Below are 21,636 nucleotides of genomic sequence, written 5' to 3'. Positions count from 1 at the left end.
ATGTCTCGTGAAAATAATTATCCGGTTCATTGTGCATTACCGTGAAACAATTTGCCTGAGAATGCGCCTCTTTTCGATATGCGAATTTTCCGCCTGTTTTAGCGGATTTAAGATGCTAATAACTTGATAACTCAAGACACCCAGCCAAGGTTGTCATTATTAGCAACGACAGGTTGTCTCTTGCATGTGGCAGTTGGTGTTTGCAACACTCGATAAATCTGAGAGAGAATTCCACCGCCTTGGGGTTTTGGATGCGAACCTTCAAAAATATTCATGAGCACCCGAAGTTTATTGCGAATTGTGAATAATCATATGGGTTGAGCTCGGATGCAGAGTAAACTCAATGAACATCTTGCCACATGCAAGCTTGGCCCACTTTAATACAGCAACCCAAAGTGGTGTACCGTTTTGCTTTCACCTTATCGATATGCCATATATTTTTTTTTTTTTACATTAAAATGTCGTAAAAACGTGAGATGAATTCGCCGACGCTTGACGAGATACGAGGGAGAAAGAATAATAATCGAGTACTTATCGACATTATTTTTCCGTGAATTCTTGGGAAATTATGTGGCAGACATATTCTCCTTCAATTTTTCGCGAAATTAAATTGAATTGTTTATAAGTGTTTCAGAGAGCTCGCCGAGATCAAGTTCGAGAATTCAATTTGCAATTCAATTCGCAATTCAATTTTCTGAACCTGCTGATAATTCTATCACCACTTTTTTTTACGTCAAAAAATTTAATTGGAAATACTGTAGTTAAATCTCATGGTTTTTGGTTTTGAGTTTTCCTTATCATTTTCAAAATATTCATATGACATCTGTATGAGACCTCCACAGATCAATAATCCAAGCTGGGGGGCCTCGATCGGTCAACAGATTTCTGCATTATCCGAGTGGATAAATCCCGCGATAGATCGGACGAATAATAAAATGAATATATCACAGCCCTTCAAAAAATCAATTCTCAATAAAACCGAAAAAACATGAATTTATCATTTTTTATTTATATTTTCACGAGACATCGTTCATAATTTTGAGAACGAAAAATTTTTTTATTTAAAGATATCGTCTCTCCGTGCGCAGAATATTTTTTGTATGATACCGATCTTTTTGTTCAATGGTATCTTTACATTTTTTCATACATAAAATATCAGGAGATAAATTTTGAGTCCGCCATCATGGGGATTGGAGAATTTTCTGCATTGTTATGTCAGCTGACAAGTGAATGATGTCAAGGGTGCACTTTTCACCCTTGAGAGTGCCTTCGTATTCTTGGAGGCAACTTTACACTGATAAACAATGGAGCGAAGTGCATGCCTCGAATGATAGAACCTTATCTATTTACGATATCTTTCGCCGAAGCAGTATCAGCACTGAAAAGTGACAGATTCTATTTTTCGTCATCGAGCGAAAATGGAACGCGATACGTCGCATGAAATTCATTATTTTTTAAATGAATTCCCACGAACAAATGTTTCCGGAGTAATTGCTTTTGAATGAAATAATTTTCGTTTATAGGGATGAGAGATTTATTGAATCTCCTCATTGAAGTTATTACGTAATTTGGAATGGAATCCGTAACATCCACTTGGTAGAGTGTAACGAGTTTATTCTTCACGTTTTTGTCGTGATACAATGTAAATATCATATTCAAACATTAGATTGGATGACTGCGGACTTGTACACTCGGTGGTTTTCCAGTGCGCGTTTAATTCTCTCTTGAATTTCTTCGAGCATGTGTTTGAGTTTTGTGGCAAGTGTAATTCATGGAAAAATTTAATACACGAAGAAAATGACGGATACCTACCATTTTCAAGTAGTGCCTAACGAGGATTTCAAGATTTCGACAACAGGAACCGTGAGTCATATTTTAATTTCGAGATTTATTGATTGTAAAAAAAAATTGGTGTTCTCCAAAGAACTTTCTCTTTCTCTTTTGTTTAAGTGAAAAAAAATCATTTCCTGAATTTCAATGATTAATTCATGAAAAATTATACGATTTCATAATGGCGTGAGAGTGAATAAAAAATCGTCATGAATCCAGTGGTTATTTATTCGGGACTTGAGTCTCCAGCTCTTAAACTGACTCTACACAGTCGAATCGCAAGTGCACTCGAGTGCATGGAAATCGATATGAGGTCCACTCTAGCACTCCCAAATCACTTGGGAAAGCAAAGTTCCCGGGGTGATTTCACTCCTCCTCAAACACTTAGCAGTTCCAATCTAAGCTATGAATGGAATGCCGTGATTTCCAGGCCCAATTGGAAATGGCAAAAGAAAAAACCAATGAATTTTGCAACAGTCTAAACTTCAGATGCTGCTAAGGTATTCGCGTTCGAGCCCAGATACCACTTTTGTCACAAATAATTCAATAAATGATAACATTAAAAAAAAATCCGGGTAATAATGAGCGATTAATCTCGCCTAATTATTCCTCGCGCATTAATTAAACCAAGTCCTACCATAAAATTAATATATAAGAAAAAGGTGAAAGTTTGTTAAGTTCTTCTTATGATAGCGTTAAAAAAATATTTTTCTGTTTTTGATTCGCCAAATGAAGGGTAACATAAAAATTCATGAGGCAGTTGAATCGAACTGTCTCGGGTATTTCCGGCGAGTACCCCGAAGAGCACCCAAACACAATAAAATAAATGTTGAATTTTCACAATTACAATGGTACATTAGTGCTGGTGTGTGATATGACTGCGCGAGTGGTTATCGCGCAGAAGCAAGTGGTGGTATTATATACACCCGCCATATCACCGAATCGCGTCGTCTCTCAGCTGATGTTGTTCTACCAACCTCGGCGGTTCTCTGGCCAATATTTCCACATATAGTTGAATCATCGAATCGCATCCTAAACGTTGTTGAAGGCCCGCGAATTGCCCAATCGCTATCACTGACAAATTACTAGTCTGGAGAGGGAAAATACATGATAGACAAATATATAGCGGGTCTTAATAAGACATGATTCAACTGAATCAAAATCACTTGACACTCCACGTGCTTTCAATCGATTGCTACAGCAAGTGTCTCATTTTTTGATTCTCCTTGATCCATCGATTCTACAATTCTCTCAACTATCGTACCACCCCCACAATCCTCAGTATTTTGTCCAGCCTAGTCAAGTGTCAAGTGTCAACCATCGTTAATTTTTTTCTTTCCACTGTGGCCCCATCAGCAATTTTTTCGATCGATACATTATAAAGGAAACCCATAAATCAACCAGTCAAGCGCGATTCCCGCGCCCGCAGATTCCCAGAACGCAGGACCACTCTGGAATAATCGCTATCGAGGATATTTTTCGTAATAAAAAGGTGAACAGTGAATGGAAAAGGAAAAAGTACATCAGTTTGTGATTCAGTAATGAGTATAAAGTGATAACAGTGATTTTTATTCAAGTGCCAATATTAATAGGTGATAATTGCAGCGAGGGAATTGATCGATGCATGATATCGTCGTGGTATTTAATCACGACAATTTAATTGCACTGCGGTAATTCTGGGAGCACATGGATCAGTGATATCCGGTGAACTTGCGAGGAAACTTGGTAATTTATACTATCATCTTGGTATTCGCGTAAGTGTTCGAGTGGAGTTGTGTCTAAATATAATGAATAGACTAAATGTCCAGTCAATGAACTTTGAATAGAACTGCAAGCAAAGATTCCACGAGGAATTCCATGATTTATAGAGAAAATCCAGTTTATTGGACCTTCGGCCTCATACTTTACACCAGTACAATATCGACAATAATAAAATGCTCGTTATCGGAGGGCAATTAGAGTAGCTGTTGAAGAAATCATCGACATATTTTTTTGTGCTAATATTTTGATACCCCCCATCGAGGGAAGGGGAAAACTGTGCCTATACGACAGAAATATCAAGATTACCGAGTAAACTCATCATTCGGCGTAATCGAGGAAAAAAAATTCGCGTCAATAAAGGTATGTCCGATTATTCCTTCATGAATTCCATATTTAGTCGATTTATTTCCGTCGAGTGACCTGACCGGAGGAGAGAATTTCTGAGGGTAAGGTTTCATATCCTTAATCCCAATGTAGTTAGTTATTTTGGGCAGTCATCAAGAAATCGATCCAGAATAACAATCATTGACGTCAGAGCAACTTGAATATGCAAGGCGCTCAAGATTTTTGGTTTCGAGTTAGTTCTTGGGATGAAGTGGTTTCTCATGGATATGCATGGAATCATGTAAGAAAAATGTAGAGAAAAGTCTAGTTTAACGAGTGAAAGGTACCAGAGTCATTTGTCTCGGAGGAATTCGCATTAAGCACCCATTCCAATTAGTACGACATAATTCCGTGATAAAAATATACTTTTCTGTAAATACTATTTTCATTTTTATGCGATGACGTCAGTATCTTTGTACTTTCTGGGAATTTTTAGAGGCGGAAAACGCCGATTTTATTTGAGATAAAAGAGGTAGTAGTCGCTTTGATGTTGAATGTCGAGTCAAATTAAATTGAGGTGTAAATCACTTTTAGTTTTTTGAGATAAAGCGAAGTTGGTGAAAAAAAAGAAGGACCTTGGGCAAGCAGAGTTTCAACTACACCGATAAGAAAAAAAGGTACGGGCTTGCAGCGATATAAATTACGTGAAAATTTTCATCCCTCCGGAAAACTATAGTGTATGCTCGTTTTTAGCGTATCTCCTGGATTATCGAATTTCCTTTGTATTTCATGGTTAATTAATGCTCGATGGCCCTTAGGAGTTCACTTGGAGGCAATTTCAAAGGAGCGATACTCTCTGCTTCCTCTTCATCGAACTTCCACTGACTACGCCCATTCCTCGTTAATTAATACTCGAGCAGCACGTGAACCGCTAATGATATATCGATAGCACACATTTGAATAAAATCGAGGATTCATTTAATTGCAGAATTATAGTGAAACAAAGGTGAAGTGTTTTAGTGGAAGATATTACTGTAGATATAATTCGAGAGAGGAAAATTCTTGAATCATCTTTGGATGCAGCAGACTGTGGAAATGGGTAGGACTTCCCCAGATTACGCCAAAGCCGTGGAATGCGGTGTACCACCGACGCAGGTAATTTCATCACCCCGATAAAAAATTTCATTGAGAATTACATAATGTTTTAATAAATTATTCCATTTGAAATTATTGTGTAAAAAATATATCAGCACTGTTTCTATTTTATTATTTATTATGGAAATAAAGAGCTGTTTGCGTACATATTATTTAAGTTTTTTATCATTACTCCGTATCTGGTTAAACTTATCGGTCGCACCGACAGTCAATATGAAAGCGAGTGTCTTGAGAATACATCAATACACCACGTGCAATTTGTAATTAATGTTTAATCTTCCCGTGATGATGTTCCACAGGTAGTGGAGACAAAAATCTATCGTCGGCGATGGCTAGTTCTCGCTATCTTCGTTCTCTACAGTGCAAGCAATGCAATGCAATGGATTCAATTCAGCATTATTGGAAATATTATACAAGATTATTACAATGTGTCGTCTTTCGCGGTGGATATGACGAGCATGATCTACATGATAACGTACATTCCTTTTATTTTTCCCGCCAGTTATCTACTCGATAAATTTGTGAGTAACCCTGAAAAGGAATTTCAAAACAAATCAATAAAAAAATTTCGATAACAGTGGATTTAATTTGGGGAATTAATCCAAGATTATCGACAACACTTCGAGTTGATTTAACCAGTAAGTGTTATTGTTTTATCGTACCAATTAACCAATCACTGTTTGATAATGCATTCAGGGACTTAGAAATGCGGCCCTGATAGGTGCAACTGGGAATGCATTAGGCTCATGGATTAAAGTATTCAGTGTATCGCCTGATCTGTTCTGGGTGACTTTTCTAGGACATACTATTGTGGCGTTGAGTCAAACATTTATACTTTCCGTACCATCGAGATTAGCAGCTGTTTGGTTTGGGCCTGATCAGGTCAGCAGTGCCTGCAGCATCGGTGTTTTTGGTAATCAGGTGAGTGCAATGGGAGAACCAAAACAATTTTTCCATTTATCGATGGATTTCTTGAAAAATTAAGGGCCATGATGAAACAGATAGAAATTAACAGATTTTTGGACAGATTTAATTAAAATGTGAATGACCGTGATAAAAATGAAGTGGGAATTGGTGGCTCGTCAAAAACTCACGATTAATACAAAGTAGAATTAATAGAAGGGGATTCGACCCCATTTTCTATCGCAGGAAATCGTAAATTATCCGTGTGAATTAATCTGGCGAATGATTCAATTTAAACTGCACCACTTAAGCTCCACTCGTTTGTGTCGCCGGTGCGGAAATATCATAAATGATTTCTCATCGTTATCATTAATTTCGAAATAATGTTTAACGAAGACAAATAACTCGCAGTAACCCTCAAACGTAATATTAACAATAATGGAACAGGATACCGTTCTAAGTTCAATGTTTGACTGGTTGTGGTGCTCTAAGTGACGATAAACGGTGCAATAAATTACAGTTGGAATCACTTGTACGAAGGGAATGAATAAAATTTGTCCAATAATTTTCATTTTTTTTTTCCGCCCCTCGTGTACAATAATTTCCAAATTTTCGAATTTTTTTTTTTGCAATTCCCTTGAAGGGATAATTAATGAATTTTCTATCTTTCAAAATTACAGCTAGGTATTGCCATTGGATTTTTATTTCCACCTATGCTCGTACCAAAAACCGCGGTGGGAAATGGGCTTTTAACAATGTTCTACATCGTGGCAGGCGCGAGTTCCGTGATCCTCGTGCTCATAATTTTATGTACGTACCACTTGAAGGTTTTTATAAGAAATACAAAACACTTTGACAACAACTTTTTGCGTTAAAAATGCAGTTTTCAAAGCGGAACCACCGCTACCACCGAGTCCAGCCCAAGCGGTCCAGAGAGAAGCCGACAAATCTGAAAACTTTTTCCAGTCGATCAAGAGACTCGCCCTGAACTCAGGTTATCTACTATTACTCCTCAGTTATGGAGTTAACGTTGGAATATTCTATGGCATCAGCACTCTCCTCAATGATCTCATCCTGAATCACTTTGAGGTCATTAATTTTGGTTTTAATGCACACCCGTCCCTCGATTTCCGCAACTTTTTCATTTGCACTGAGACGATATAAATAGTTCGTGTAGTTATCTCCCGAGAATTTCCAAATTCAATTGAGATCGATTGAATATTCTAGAACGCTGAGGTGGATGCTGGTCGAATCGGCCTGTCGATTGTGTGCGCAGGCATGGCAGGATCAGTTTTTTGCGGCGTTATCCTCGACAAAACTCACAAATTCAAGTAAATATGACAAACTCCATAAAGAATGATAAACCCATAAAAGAAATTTGATAATTAAAATTAACTGAGCACTAATTCAAAGGGAAACAACTCTGGGCATTTACGTATGCTCCCTCCTGGGATTGATTGTATTCACCTTTACCCTGGACTGTGGATCAATCATCGTAGTATATCTGACAGCTGCACTCCTCGGGTAAATCAAATATATTTCAATTGACAGTACCTCACAAAGAGCGGTAATAATAGCAATACAATTTTGGGTTTAATAAGATTTTTCATGACGGGATACTTGCCCGTGGGGTTCGAGTTCGCTGCCGAATTGACCTACCCTGAGCCGGAAGGGACGTCCGCTGGCCTTTTGAATGCTGTCACCCAGATATGTGGAATAATCCTGACCATTCTCTATCGAACATTGATCAACACTTGGGGCGACTTCTGGGCAAACATTGCACTGTGCTGCATGCTCGCTTTCGGTGCATTTATCACTCTTGTCATACCGAATGATCTGAGACGACAGAATGCCAAATGTTAATTTCTATAACTAGTTTGATCCTGGTTTGCAACTGGTTTGCAACTGTCGAGCCTAGAGCATCGACCTATTCGATTCAGTTTCACATTTAGTACAATGTTGTCAAAGTCAATACTGTCTAGGGATTATAGAGATAGAATTTCCAAAGGCTTTGTATCGTCCGATTATTTTCTCGCCAAATGCATTCCTCACGCTATTGATGAGAAAAACATATAATGATGATAGATACAGGTGTTTGCTGAGATAATTATTTAGCTTGTAAGGATCGGTGAACATTTATAATCAGACAATAACTCGAGAAAATGGATAATAATGAGTGGGGGCCATTGAATGAGAGGATATGATCATGCGAGGGGATCCCGTTGTTATTTATTGCGCATTCATATCGATATTTTTTATATAGAATCTTTCAATCCCATAGTGCGTTGATAATAATTAATTAATGCAAGAAGTAACAGAGTTACAAATCAATTAGTGACAATAATGACGAATACCTACGTATGTTGTAAGAATATTTATCGTGATATACACCTGTTATTGATATTTCTTTATTTCGATTAAGATAAAAGGCTGAAGTCCATTGTATTCAGTTGTACATGATTTCTTAGTCTTTTCTTTATATTATATTTAGGAAATCACTTGTTTTTTAAAAGTTTAAATCTGAGAAATTTTAATAATTTTTATATCCATTCATTCTGCATTCAATGCATTTTTATAGATGAGATCAGATAATTGTCGTTGGGTAATGGTTTATTTACTGTATATTGGTACATGAATTAAATTTAGATGAGTATGTTGGAGGCTTCAGGGAGAAAGAATATATTTATCGATGTTTATGTAGTTTAAGAGAATACTTATATCACAGGAATGTAGGCGATTGTTGTTTTCGGTAATAAATGAGAAGGAAATAATTATTCATGAGAACATTTGAAAGGTATCGATCCTTCCACTGGAGGTCTATCCTGAGGAAAATTTCCCTCACAAAAAAAAAATTGGTTTGATTTTTGCTTTGAGTGGCAAGTAGATTTTTTATATGAAGGCAGATTTCTACATAGCCGGCCATTTCTGATCAGATACATTTTCCAGGTGTATCTACTAGATGTCACGCAATCCCCTGAAACAGCTTCCCGGTATCGAGACGAGCCCCAAAAATTGAATCCCCCGAAGGGGAGGAAAAGTTCATCTCCTAAAAAGCTTTCACCCCCGTTCATCAACGCCCAAGGGGAGCAACTTGGCCACTGGCCCAGAAAATACAAAAGAGAATAGAGTAGAATATAAAATATCTGTTCCCTTATAAATCACCAGGATTCCACCGTGTTTTATTAAAACCCAGTGAATTTGAGTTTCGACCACATCCTGATCATTAAACTATTCAAACTGATTGAGACTCCCCACATGTTCCACTTAAAGTCAAAGTTAAAGTCTCGTCATTCCTCGGACGATAACGGAACCAGACCCCACGATAAATATCTCAGCCTTGATAGAATTACAAATTGAATCATGCCATAATCCGAATCATATATTTTTTACAGCCTTTCGTCCGTATAATAAAAGCCTCACGATTCCCCAGAGAGGTCCAGTAAAATTGTCTCTATGCGCCCTTTTAGATCCCTCAGCTAAGAGCTTGGAAAACTTATGGTCTCACCCACACTCTCCAACTATTCTCTCATTTCTCACCTTCTGTTATTGTGGTTTGTTGGTGTACCAAGGGTCATCGCGACAGCACGTGCTCCGTGTCCGAATGACAATCGCAACACGTACGATCTTTCAACTTTATCGTAGCTGTGAGAGCGATGCAAAAAAGAAAAAAAAATAAAAATTCAGCGATTCACTTCGGCAATGAAAAGACAATCGCATTTGTTGGTGGCTAGTAGAGTGTCAATTTTTTGTCCAGCCTACAACGACAGACATGATTTGTCTCCAGGGAATGGCTTCCCCTTGGCTGATTTAATACCTGACATTTTCATGCCATCGCTCGTGCAGTTGTACTGCCATGGGAACTCAATTCGTTATTATTCGGATCTCACCTGTTAAATTAAATATTGACTGAACTCCCCATTCACCCACTCGAATTATGCATTCCCGATTGACAACTCCATTATGACTATTATTAAAGTGAGTACGTGTCACACTGTGAAGATATTATAATTATGTGAATTTTATTCAGATAATTGGCGCGGTGGGGGCGTTTTTTGGATTAATAACCATCACAGGATGTCTGACTATTCTCGCTCTCCTTTCAAGAATTCTGGAATTTTGCTTTATTCTCGTACCACCCGTGTGTCTATTTCTCCTGCAGAAAAGCCGAATATTAATAAGCGTAAGTATGAAAAGCGTAGTCTTTCCAGAAATATATGGAAAAGCGTGTTTATTTGATCCTTTCACAGCATGTCGTGTGCGTCATTCAAAGAATTCGTTTATTCAGATCGTTCATACTGGAATGGAGGGAATAAAAAGCTTGTGTACTATTTTTATCACGTTTGACGGTGGCTGTTGTATAAAATATCAGAGTTTTGGGAAAGCCATTTAGCACCGAGACATTGCGTTTGACACCCACTCTTGCACGTGATTGGATTCATTACAGGGAATCAAATCACGTAGTTGGTTGCAGGGACTGGGAAAAACAAGATGGATCGGGGAAAAAAAATCGTCCTGGGAATTAAATGAATCACTCAAAAAAATACGGCAATTCGGTGTTTTTTTTTTTTGTTTAAACGCAATTTGTGGCGCTCAATCGGAATTTTCAATGAGAGCTTCAATTATCTGTACTTTTTGATTTTTCAGACTCGTGGGATTATATCAGGTATATACCACGAGTCCTAAAACGATAACTCGCAATCGAGATATACTATTTCACACGCACGCAAATTACACCTGTCAATCAAGAGAATAAATGAATTTTATTCTGGATGAAAATCCACTTCCCTTCACTCCCGGTATAATTTTGAGCTTTATTTAAACAATGATTTTTTAAAATATTGATGATGAACATTCCAAGAGGGTTGGGTGGTCTATGTACCTGGGAATATGCCACCTACCTTCTCGGGACAGTTAATTTTGTACCGATGGTTGGGGTGCAGTCTTCGATCGTCGGGTGTGGTCAGATGACCTGTCGGGTACTGAGCAGAATATCCTCCAGGTGCCCAAGTGAATCCAGACTGGAAATTGCTGGTAATCGCACCATCGAATTTCCATTGCACCCTTCGTCTTACAATCCAGAAATTGGAATTGGAATTGTACCAGTTGCGGTGCCATATACAAGGACGAATATTGATACTGAGCATCTTGAGGAATTCAGTGCAAATTCCAATCAGGAAATAATACCGGTATTCATCAATTCCTCATGCGGAAACGAGAATGTCTCCAATCGAAGATACAATACTCCGGTATCAGGAATATCTGGATTTTGAAATTCGAGATTCTCTTTCACCAATTCGCAATAATACATACGCTACACTAATTGCCGATTTCTGATTCCAGTATATTGCGTATTTGATTCGAGTACATTCTCTATCCGCACTTGCATTATTCCCACAATTTTACGTCCGGTAATGTAACGTGTTTTGTATTCTCACAGGAAATCGAAGAAGAGGACGAAAATATGAGGCTAAATTGAGAATGAATCGTTGTAAAATGAGAGAAAAAATTTTCTATCCACTGGAACTTCATTTTAAAATCATCCTGTCAAATTAAAATGAAAAAATCGTTGAATAATTGGAATTTTCACGGATTTCCACGTGGAAATCGACCAAGAGAATTTTTCCCATTATTCCTTCCTAGAGAGAAAAATTTCCCAAGAAAAGTTCTCCCCATGTACTTTAAAAAGTTTTAAATTCTCTCGCCCTTCCAGATCCCTCAAGTTCTATCGATGAATGTAATTAAAGTAAGGAAGGATTTTTCTATTTAATTAAAATCTAGAGGGATTCCTCCGCAAGTGTTTTAGCATTTACATTTAAAATTGTATTGAGATCCCTCAATAAAATTCCATCAACTTCAGAAGAATGTCAGGATGGTGTAGAATTCTCGTCACTCTGCTCCTCGATTTTTTTTTAGAACCTCCAATGTTTATCATTTCGTTTCCCCCAAATCGAAATATAGTGGGGACTCTCCAACAATTGTCTACGTCTAATCGATTTCCCTCTAACATAACACGATTGTCCGTTATGAAAAAGTCTGTTGAAATATTGTTCAAGGTACGATGATTTACGATGAGGATCTTTTAGGGATAATTTCGAGATGCTGTGAAGGTCCTGAAAACAACGAACGATGCTCGTTCAAAGGACTCAGAAGGCTTTTATACAATGCAGAGCAAGTACAATTATTCCAGTTGCTCATTATACAAGACAATGGAATCTGTTGGTTAGGGAAACTATGTCTACCACACAGTCTTTAGATTCTCACTAGATGAAACAAAGGAAACTGACATACCGTTCTCCCACATATTTTGGTCGGGCCAATTTCATTTACATGTGTAAGTCACGGGTTTACCAGCGGTAAATATACCATGCGACGAGTTAACGAGATATTTATTTCTGTCAAGCAAACTAAATTGACGGAGATAAATAAATTATCAACGTCCATTACGACACATTCATTAAAAATCACACGACAAATTTTAATCTGTTCTTTCTCTGCATTTCTGGAAAGACTAGTTCAAAAATTTCATTAAATTCCAGTCCATCACATGCTACCAGATTTTTTCCGTTTGACTGCCATCTGGAAATTTGCTCTCTGCATTAACCGAATTTTTCGTTGAGACTGATTACACTGGGAGTCATTTAAATGGAAGGGGGTGAATTTAATTCACCTCTTGTCATTGCTTTGAGGCGACCATTGAATAGGGAGAATGATTTAATCACTCGACACGTCATTCAACGTGAAGCTCGTGGTTCAATTGAAAAAAATGACAAACTCTTCAATGATTGTTCATCCCCCGATGTGACACATGTCCTTTCATCCGATCTCGCCGATAACCTCGAGTTGAAAATTTCTCGTGGAAAACCCATCACAAACTCAACATAATGAATGTAAGTATACAATATTGTTCCTCGGAGTTAATTCTCCTCTTCGAAGATTCTACTCTCATTTTAGTCTCAGCGCGTTGAAACAAAAATTGCTCAAAGGGGAATATATATTTTTTTTTATCTTATCGTTTTTAGCGAAGGAACACGCAAAAGTGCCACTTGCCTCGGCGTGATGTAATTTTCTTGCCTACTTTAATACTTTCCGTGCCTCTCCACTATGCGCCGACTCGATATCTCATTGCAGCGGAATTTTTTTTTCCCTCCAGGAAATAAAATCTGAGATTGAGTCATCAGCGATGGTAGTGAATTTTTCCGGGAGTATTGCATGTTTAATAATTTTTCGTAGTCGCAAACGAGGGATTATGGGCATTAATTGTCTTTCAGAGAGTAATATAAAATGATTACTGCCAAATCTCGTTGTAAATTTTGTACTGTGAAATCACGTGCATATTAATTATTGATTTATAAATACGTCTACCATGCAGGTCAGTGGGAAATGAAAATCGAGGGAATTTCCGTTTCAAAAAATCCGGATGTAAATAAAAATTTCACCATTTCACCAATTTCATATCGCCATCGATAAATCGACACAACATTTCGCTGATTCCGTTTTGAATCTCTCATCGAGATAGTGCAACTCTCGTTAATCATTCGGTATAACGTGGAGTGTTTTTGGTTTCATGGTCGGTCATGATGTGGCAAAACAGATGGAGATTATTCTGGCTGATCTCGGGGAAAAGGTGCCGTATCTTCAGTGTCTACTTCGACCGGAATATGCATCATATTTCAGCACAATAGGTACTGTGCTTCTTGGGTGGATAGTAGTGAGCTGGTTCATAAATGTGAGCGATTCTAAAGATTTATTTAATGAGAATCTCGCGTTGTGTAATCAATGAATTAATTAATCGTGCGATTAATTAATTTTTTTGAAGCTCATCTGGACTTTTCTGGCTCCACTGACCATCAGCCTTCTCGGAGTCATCATCATTTGTCCAGCTACCGCCAAATGGATGTTGAAACAATTGGGACCGACAGTTGAAAGTGCACTCAAGGAATTCTTCACGAGAATTCAATCATCGTTATCTGAAGGGTGATAAAACACAACATCGCACATCCGTATGTGTTACTGACAAAAAAATTGATATGTTCCTCTAAGATTTTTACCCAATGACTCTGACTTTGATGAATCGAAACATCACCAATCGCTCTCGCAATAAAATTTCTATACTCAACTGAAATTAATTCCCTGGGAAATAATTTAATTTTCAGGATAAAATCGAGTTGCCTCAGGTACGGGACAGTGTATTTTTCGGAGAGAAGAAATTTTCTCTGCCAATGACACTGACAGTGAAATGGAAACCTTTTCTCCATTTTTTTGCACTCGTTTCGATTTTTCTTTCTCATTCTCCAGGTTTGTGTGTCGATTTCTTGCTGCAAAGGGCATTTTCAATAAACCCACCCACGATAGCATTTCTCGCTCCATCTTCGTTGGAAGGTAATCGAATTTTCACTTGAGTTTAAGCGTCTACATAACGAATAAATAAGCAGAGAACAATCTAAATCTTATTGCCACGGTTGAGTGGCATTTTAATTGAGTTTGTTTCCACGAGAGTCACGAATCTCGTTTGAAGACAGTTTCCATTAAATGAAACGCAGTGGGATAATATTTCTTTCAAGAGCACGCATTCATTTTTCAAATGTTAAATCCATTTCCGCCATTACCCCATCCATATAAACCAAAAAAAAAAAAAACTAAATGAATTAAATAAAAAAGGAGTGGCGTTGAAAAATGAAAAAACAAATGGATTATGATATTCGGTAGTTTAAGGATTTTTCGGTGAACAAATCCGCGATTATCTCCGCGCTCAACGTGCGAGGATTGTTATTGAAAAATAGATAAATAAATAAATCCCCAAATAATGTATATCGCCATCATATGACGCGTCATTGATGATGAAATCGCATGTCATACTTGGAAAATTGAACTTTGAACCTTCATTGAACTTTAGGAGCACGCGTTTCTCGTGAATCTCGATGTCTTCGACCTTGACCTACACTTCAAATACTTAGAATAGCAATGCAATGGAGATAGTCGTTAGAGTTGAATTTCTCATTCACAACCACAAACGGTGATTCTTATCCCAGTAATATACTACCAAAATTCAGAGTGTCATGAGATCACTGGGTTGCACATTACGGAAATCCTCTGTACGTGACACTAACAGTTTGATAGTAATCAGAAACTCCTGAAATTGTCACGTTTCCACATAAGTGCATCGGCCATCCACTTGTTACAAATTTAAGACACCGTATTGAATACCAAATCACAAAGTTGCATTGAAAAAAAAAAAGTAATGACTCATAAATTAGTTTAATTCTGGGAAAGACACATTTTTCCCCTCTCAAAGTTATATTGTGGTTTTAATTTTCTATCGATTATTATCAAATGCTATCCTGAATCTAGCGATTATCCCCCCATGATATAATCGCGTGAATGGTGTCGTAAGCGCCGAAAGAATTGGCTGCAGATCCATAATGATACAGAAGTACGAAGATAAAGATGCTTAAACCATCCCCCGCTATATTTCAAAATCAATACATCAAGAGGAATGAGCTCTATACCACCAAGAAGACCAAGAGAGTGTGCAAAGCACGTATCGAGGCTTTTATTGGTCCGATAGAAGTTTCTCATCGTCGGGGGCACCTTCTCAGAGCCTCCATTGTTCAAGTTACCTATGTCTCCTATCTGTAGAAGTTCGGTAACCTAGCCTCTCCTGAATTACATTCAATGAATTTTATGGCTCTGACAATTCCAGACACGTGTCACTCATTTTTCTTTCTCACTGTTACGCTAATTGTACTTTACCCACTGCTTCACTGAGATTAACAGTAGAATTGTCTCAATTTAACTGAAAATTTTCAGTGCAATTGAGTAAATAGTCAACTGTGTAAAACATATATAGGAGAAATATATGACGACAGTAATTTCTCATTGCCCCGTATTATAGCTTATTATATCTTGATCAATGGCGCTAAATACTATTGATATCACATTACAATGCATCCTGTTGATTATGGCGCACTGAAACAAATCATACATCATCGAGTAATTACTCTCTTCCTCGTTCCATCATTATCCTTTGTTTGGGTGTTGTGACGTCGTCGGGTGTTGGGGCAATGGACCATTTCCGGGGGATAGAATCCAGGATTCAAATAGTGCTGCAAAGAGGTGATAAATGCACCAGTATGAAAGTGCATCAACGTGAGACGTGTCAAAGAGAATAGTGAATGTCATGCGCTGTCATATCTGCTGAATTGGCTCAGGCTTATGATTTTTACATCCCATATGCCAAAACAGAATCAATCGATAAAACAATTTTATTCCCTCGTCGTATATTCGGAATAGTCAATCGGTACACAATGGGAGAAAATAAAAGGAAATAGATAATGATAATGCTTCATTCAACATTTCAGAGTACTTTTGATGCTTCCGTTGCTGGACTTTTTTTTTTCACTGCCTTCAACAACTTTTAAAGCCTTCAACCTCTACATCGTGCTCACCAACATAATTGCTCACGATGAGTACCACTAGTCCATCGGGGTAATCAACGTACCTTCAACATTGCCCTAGTATTTTTATGTTTCAAATATATTCTACATTTTTTATCGGTTTTTTTTTTTGGGTGTCATTTGGACAAGTATCAAGTCGGGTGGTGTTACATTGTGGATATTGGAATTTTTTATTTTGTGATTAAAGGTCTATCGGGTGTACCGGTGATTTTTTTTAGAGATTGAATTTTAAATTGGCAGAAGGGAAACCTCGAGCTTCATCGAAATCTCGACTTATTCAGATAGCTCCATAAATTCTTTGCTCTGGCGCTATTTCGGGAATGTGCACAAATATGCGTGAAGAGGAGTGAAATTTACTAGAGACTTACTCAAGACAGGATTTTAAATGGAACGATTGTATTGGTTGAAATTCGGAAATAATTCATAATTAAGTGTACCAAAGCCAACTAATAAATAAAATATAAAGAAATAATATTCAATAAAAAAATAGTATAATCACATTTGGCTTTGGAATTCCGGGATTTCACGAGTGGATTTTTCGTTTCGGTAAATTCCCGCCCATTCCAAATAATCTTGTATATTACCATTGAAATGGATTTTATTGGTATTGAATATGTACGAAGAATTTGAGAATGTTTCATTGAACAAATCAAATACCAATGCCGCACAGGTATTTTACCGTTGATATTTATTTTCCAATGAAACAATAATTGGATTTTTTATTCGAAATACGATACCTCTATAATATATCTTGAAATTGATTCGACAATATCGCGTGTACGTAACGATCCCTGGTGAAACGTATGACCCCATCGCACATTCATTCTGTACTAATGGTTGTGGAAAGTCAAGTAGAGCAGAGCAAACTTTTCATACCCCAACTGGTCAAAATTTTTGGTTTAATTAATTTTTTCGATAACCTATGGGGAAAATAATTGTGGAATGTACATCATGTTCGTTTAATCAACAGATCCTCTCCATTCACCACTCCTGTTCATTCAAACTTGGATTACAATACTTGATTCACCGTGGAATTCAATTGGGACGATTTGTAACTGTCTAATGTGAACAATAGAAATTGAATTCCGTATTTTCCCGAAAGAAAATTCACATTCGGTGAATTCTCTCGATTCAAACTCAAAACAGCATACTGACGTGAGTGGCGCTCGACAAAAAAAAACCTTTTTGTTAAAAATTCTTTATTCCAATCGACTTAATGTTGTAGCGTGAAAAGAATTGACAGTTTTACCGTGGATTTTTCTAGAGCTGACACTTAGGGAAGTTGAATTTTCCGAGTTCAAGTCAGAATGCTCGCTGAAAAAAATTTCAAACATTGAGAGAAAAGGAGAGGGATTTAAAAGCACTTTAACAGTCTGAATGCACTGAGAAAAATCAGTAAATCTCCTTGAAGATCTGTTATACCGACACGTACTGAAGCTTCAGTGATTTTTTCCATCGAAGATGTTAAATAGCCTCTCGGAGAGCTAGTGATTAAATTATAAACAGAGATATTTTCATATTCGTATTCAGATATTGTCGAAAAACGATATCCCGTCTGAATTTAGAGTAATTAAAAAAAAAGTGGATGTAAATAATTGAGTGGCTGATGTGAGAGTTTCATTTTACCTCATGAAATTGGACGATAAACGTGACCTCACATCGTCAGTAGTGAATAAAATAAGATTGATATTTAACTGGAACGAACTTGGATGTTGTAAATTATCCAGTACAATGAGAAATCACTCCTCTGGAGGACTTTATTTCAGCATTGCTCTTCAAATCCCCAGTCCACTGGTTCCCTGGTGTTTAATTAATTTCTACCCTACGTGTTTGTTGCTAAATGTTTAGAGCTCTCGGGAACGGGAGAGATTTCACCTCTTTTTCCTTGTAATACCCTGAAACTAGCGTCAATCAATAATAGGTAAATTCGTGAATGATTCAAAGTTAGAGATTGAGTATTGTGTAAAAATTCTGAGCATAGACGGTATTAGCTCGGGTGCTTTTCGATTCCAACAAATTCCGTAATCCCTTTGCCGCGTAATCCGTTGAGAGTATCTGTTTTAATCGATGCGATCGTCAAATTTTAACATCTGAATCCCTAAAGGCGCTGAAAATAGGGTTTGAAATTGACTGAACCTGTAATATACTACAATAAATATGAAAATTAATGTTTAATTAAATTTAATTAATTAAATGAATGATTAAACACTCCCGAATGGTCATCGCTATAAAAAAATCGATTAGGAGCTCAATCACTCCAATCGAAATTCCCAAAAAAATAAATCTCTCTCTGACATTGAAAGTTGTATCACCACTGGAAAAACTGACATTCAAAAGCTGTGGGATTTCTTTTCTGTAATCGAGTATGCGCACTGGGAGAGTCGTGGATTCCCAAGTGCACGTACGTGAGATCTTAACGAATTATGATTGAGCGATTTCCTCATGGGAGCAAGTGTTCATCATTCACGTTCCATATTTTCTAGCTCGTCTTGCTAACAACTGTCCCAAGAGGATCTCACCTTAATGAATATCATTCAAGGTAAGCCCATCAGTTCAACAATGCCGTTCATTTCTCGATCCGTCGTTCCTTAATTCAACCCGCGTTATTTGACGTCCATTCGGTTATCATTAATCCACCAAAAATAGATAATTGCACGATCAATAATCCACCGCGAGATAAATCCATCGGTGAGTGACAATAATTGACATAAATCATATGCTAAATCACTGTCATATCCTCCGAACGTGTGATGTAGATGGAAAATTTTCAGATTACACTTGTCACTACAGTGTATGTGGGTACATAACTTGACTTCACACTCTCGATAAATTTTGTTCCTACTTTACTCTGTTAAAATCTCCACGGCTAACTTTTGTCTGTCCTTAATTACTTTGCTGTCAAAAACAGAAAGATACTGTAATTGTTGCCATGCTCAGTCAACAGTTGGTCAATTCTACTCCGGAAATTGCACTAACGTTTATCCTGATGCACCAACAATATATCTTTATCTCACTTGGAAAAGCTCTTCATCCTGATTCTTGCTCCCGCAAGCCTGAAACAATTAACGAAAATCGTTGATGACACTGTAAAACGATTTTCCGTTTTCCTCGTTTCCCGATGAAACTTTCTTGTTAGTCAATGCACTGTACAAACTGTTGATAATGCTCGGGAATTGTTACAGTTGGACAAACAGCTACTCAGGGACTTCATCAAGACTGCTGAATACTCGTTGTTATGCCATTTTAATTTTGTATTGACAGGAAGTTGAATTGGAATGAGAGGAATTGAGAAAGAACCGTAGGTTCTCGGCTATATGTCGACCTGAAATGCGAATTGATAAATAAACAATCATTGCAAAGCTCGTAAATTTTAATCCGCATCCGTTTTAATCAACCATTTATCATGAAAGTTCTGGCAAACAATTTCGTAGTTATAAAAGTGAATTATCTCTCTCCAGATTAATACAGTATCTCTTCATCTCGGTGAAAAAATTCCCTTTCAGACGCAGGATTAAGTAATATGAATACTTGAATATTACATCAGAAGAGTTCTCCACTGAGATTGCAAGGTGAAAAAAATGGTGGGTAACGGGGAAAAAGTATATCGTAGATTTGCCATGAATGGAATTGAAATGAAAGTTTACTGTGAAAAAATTAGTGGATTTGGGGTGTCATTTTGATTAAATATAATTTCTTTGTGAGGAGACACTCGAATGAAGTTACGAGAAAACGGAGAATTAGAAAATATCGGAGCTGAGGTGTGCAGTGTGTAATGACTGCAATTCATTTTACGAGAGTAATATTAGATAATTAGTCAGGTGCCGACCCGACGTACGTGATGACCACCGAGTCATGAGTGCACTTGGTGTAATTCCCTGAGTATTTCAAGCTCCCAGTTGAGAAGGAAGAGCATTTATCACGCTCGTTAGATAGCAAGTACGTTGAATATTTATCGAGAGCACTTTGTTACCCTCTCGCCAAATTCTTTGGAATAATAAATTTTTTTTCCTCTCGGGATAACAAAGGTGAAAAAATTTTCAGTGGGGCTGAGATGAACTGTTGCGGCATAAAACGGCTTTATCGCTCAACGGTAAACAGCATATTATGCCGAGCTGTACGTAATGTGACTTATAATGCGGTAAATCGTAAAACCGGACGGATGTATTTAATATCCCCTGATTTATACGTTGAAAACAGAAATTTATAAGAGTAGGGACGACAGTAAGAAATGACCATCAAATTTTTATTGTCTTTTCAGAAAACCTTGACGATGGGAAATAAAAAAAAATTACAAAGGCTGAAAGATTTCAAACTTGCCGTGAATTATTACTATTCATTGACGAATACCATTACAAATCCATTAATAATTTCAAGTGTGAATATTCATGGCTACCGGTGAATATTACGCGAATCACCGACTACTAACGTTCCATGTCATTTATGCTCGATTTTTCAGTGCGCCCTTTAACATCCCCTTAGAAACCATAAGCGCCGATAAACTTGAAGGAAAAAAAATAAATGAAAGCCCTAGACACTGAAGTAGTGCTTTTCATCGTGTGGATATTAAATTTATCGTTTCACTGTCGACTCAATGGTTCTCCCATGCGTTTCATACGATAACGCCTTGATTCTATGAGCCGAAGGTACCAAACGATCTACGGAGCTCGTAGATTATCCTATGCACTCGGTCTGACGTTGTCTTGAACATACGTCATTGGCATCTCTTGAAGCTATAAATATCCCCTAGTGCACAAGTACGTCTCATAATATATCGATTCGCTTTATCCATAATCCCATTGTGGCAAATCCCAACGCCATAGATCCCACTCCACATGTTCTACAACGTAGTTAATTTAATTAGTCGTTTCGTGATGGTTTCATACCGTCACCAATACCAGATGCAGTGATTGCTGATTGTACATTTCCGAGAGTAATTAATTTCAAGTGCTAGCACCATTTTTAACGAATGTCGAGTTCAATTTTATTCATTTCATTAATTTATTATTGACTAATCAATGATTTTTTTACTTGGTATATTTTTATGATTATATATGAATATTAATTTGTTCGCTGATTTTGAAAAGTAATTTTAGTCGGTCGTGCACGCAAGTTACTCGAATTTCGACTATAATTAAAACGCAGGATTGTAATTATGAGGCTGTTCAGTTGCCAACTATGGAAACAAATTAATTATTAATGCCTCTGGAGT

General features: G+C 37.3%; 3 protein-coding genes across 10 annotated transcripts; all 3 read left to right on the top strand.

Annotated features, from left to right (window-relative positions):
* Positions 1 to 1,439: 1,439 nt before the first annotated feature.
* On the top strand, positions 1,440 to 8,745 carry HisT (Histamine transporter). Of its 7 annotated transcripts, none has more exons than XM_011304337.1 (9): positions 2,790 to 3,951; positions 4,904 to 5,070; positions 5,370 to 5,591; positions 5,767 to 5,991; positions 6,654 to 6,783; positions 6,857 to 7,062; positions 7,201 to 7,304; positions 7,387 to 7,497; positions 7,575 to 8,745. In XM_011304337.1, exons 2-9 carry the CDS (start codon positions 4,993 to 4,995, stop codon positions 7,834 to 7,836), a joined length of 1,338 nt encoding a protein of 445 aa, XP_011302639.1. In that variant the 5' UTR covers positions 2,790 to 3,951; positions 4,904 to 4,992; the 3' UTR covers positions 7,837 to 8,745. The 7 variants fall into 7 exon arrangements, with proteins under 7 accessions (XP_011302640.1, XP_011302639.1, XP_011302638.1 ...); XM_011304336.1 differs by having other exon boundaries at positions 4,734 to 5,070; XM_011304332.1 differs by having other exon boundaries at positions 4,510 to 5,070.
* A 976-nt stretch (positions 8,746 to 9,721) lies between these two features.
* Positions 9,722 to 11,772, top strand: LOC105266294 (uncharacterized). Its single transcript, XM_011304313.1, has 4 exons — positions 9,722 to 9,948; positions 10,001 to 10,153; positions 10,914 to 11,159; positions 11,411 to 11,772. The coding sequence occupies exons 1-4, from the start codon at positions 9,934 to 9,936 to the stop codon at positions 11,447 to 11,449; spliced, it is 453 nt and encodes a 150-aa protein (XP_011302615.1). The 5' UTR covers positions 9,722 to 9,933; the 3' UTR covers positions 11,450 to 11,772.
* A 928-nt stretch (positions 11,773 to 12,700) lies between these two features.
* Positions 12,701 to 14,082, top strand: LOC105266293 (uncharacterized). Of its 2 annotated transcripts, none has more exons than XM_011304311.1 (3): positions 12,701 to 12,860; positions 13,565 to 13,699; positions 13,790 to 14,082. In XM_011304311.1, the coding sequence occupies exons 1-3, from the start codon at positions 12,855 to 12,857 to the stop codon at positions 13,949 to 13,951; spliced, it is 303 nt and encodes a 100-aa protein (XP_011302613.1). In that variant the 5' UTR covers positions 12,701 to 12,854; the 3' UTR covers positions 13,952 to 14,082. The 2 variants fall into 2 exon arrangements, with proteins under 2 accessions (XP_011302613.1, XP_011302614.1); XM_011304312.1 differs by lacking the exon at positions 12,701 to 12,860 and adding an exon at positions 13,157 to 13,342.
* The last annotated feature ends 7,554 nt before the right edge of the window (positions 14,083 to 21,636 follow it).

The sequence above is a fragment of the Fopius arisanus genome, unplaced genomic scaffold, assembly GCF_000806365.1.
Source record: "Fopius arisanus strain USDA-PBARC FA_bdor unplaced genomic scaffold, ASM80636v1 scaffold00037, whole genome shotgun sequence".
Lineage (NCBI taxonomy): Eukaryota > Metazoa > Arthropoda > Insecta > Hymenoptera > Braconidae > Fopius > Fopius arisanus.
The sequence above is the reverse complement of the archived record's forward strand: the minus strand, read 5'-3'. Positions and strand labels throughout refer to the sequence as shown.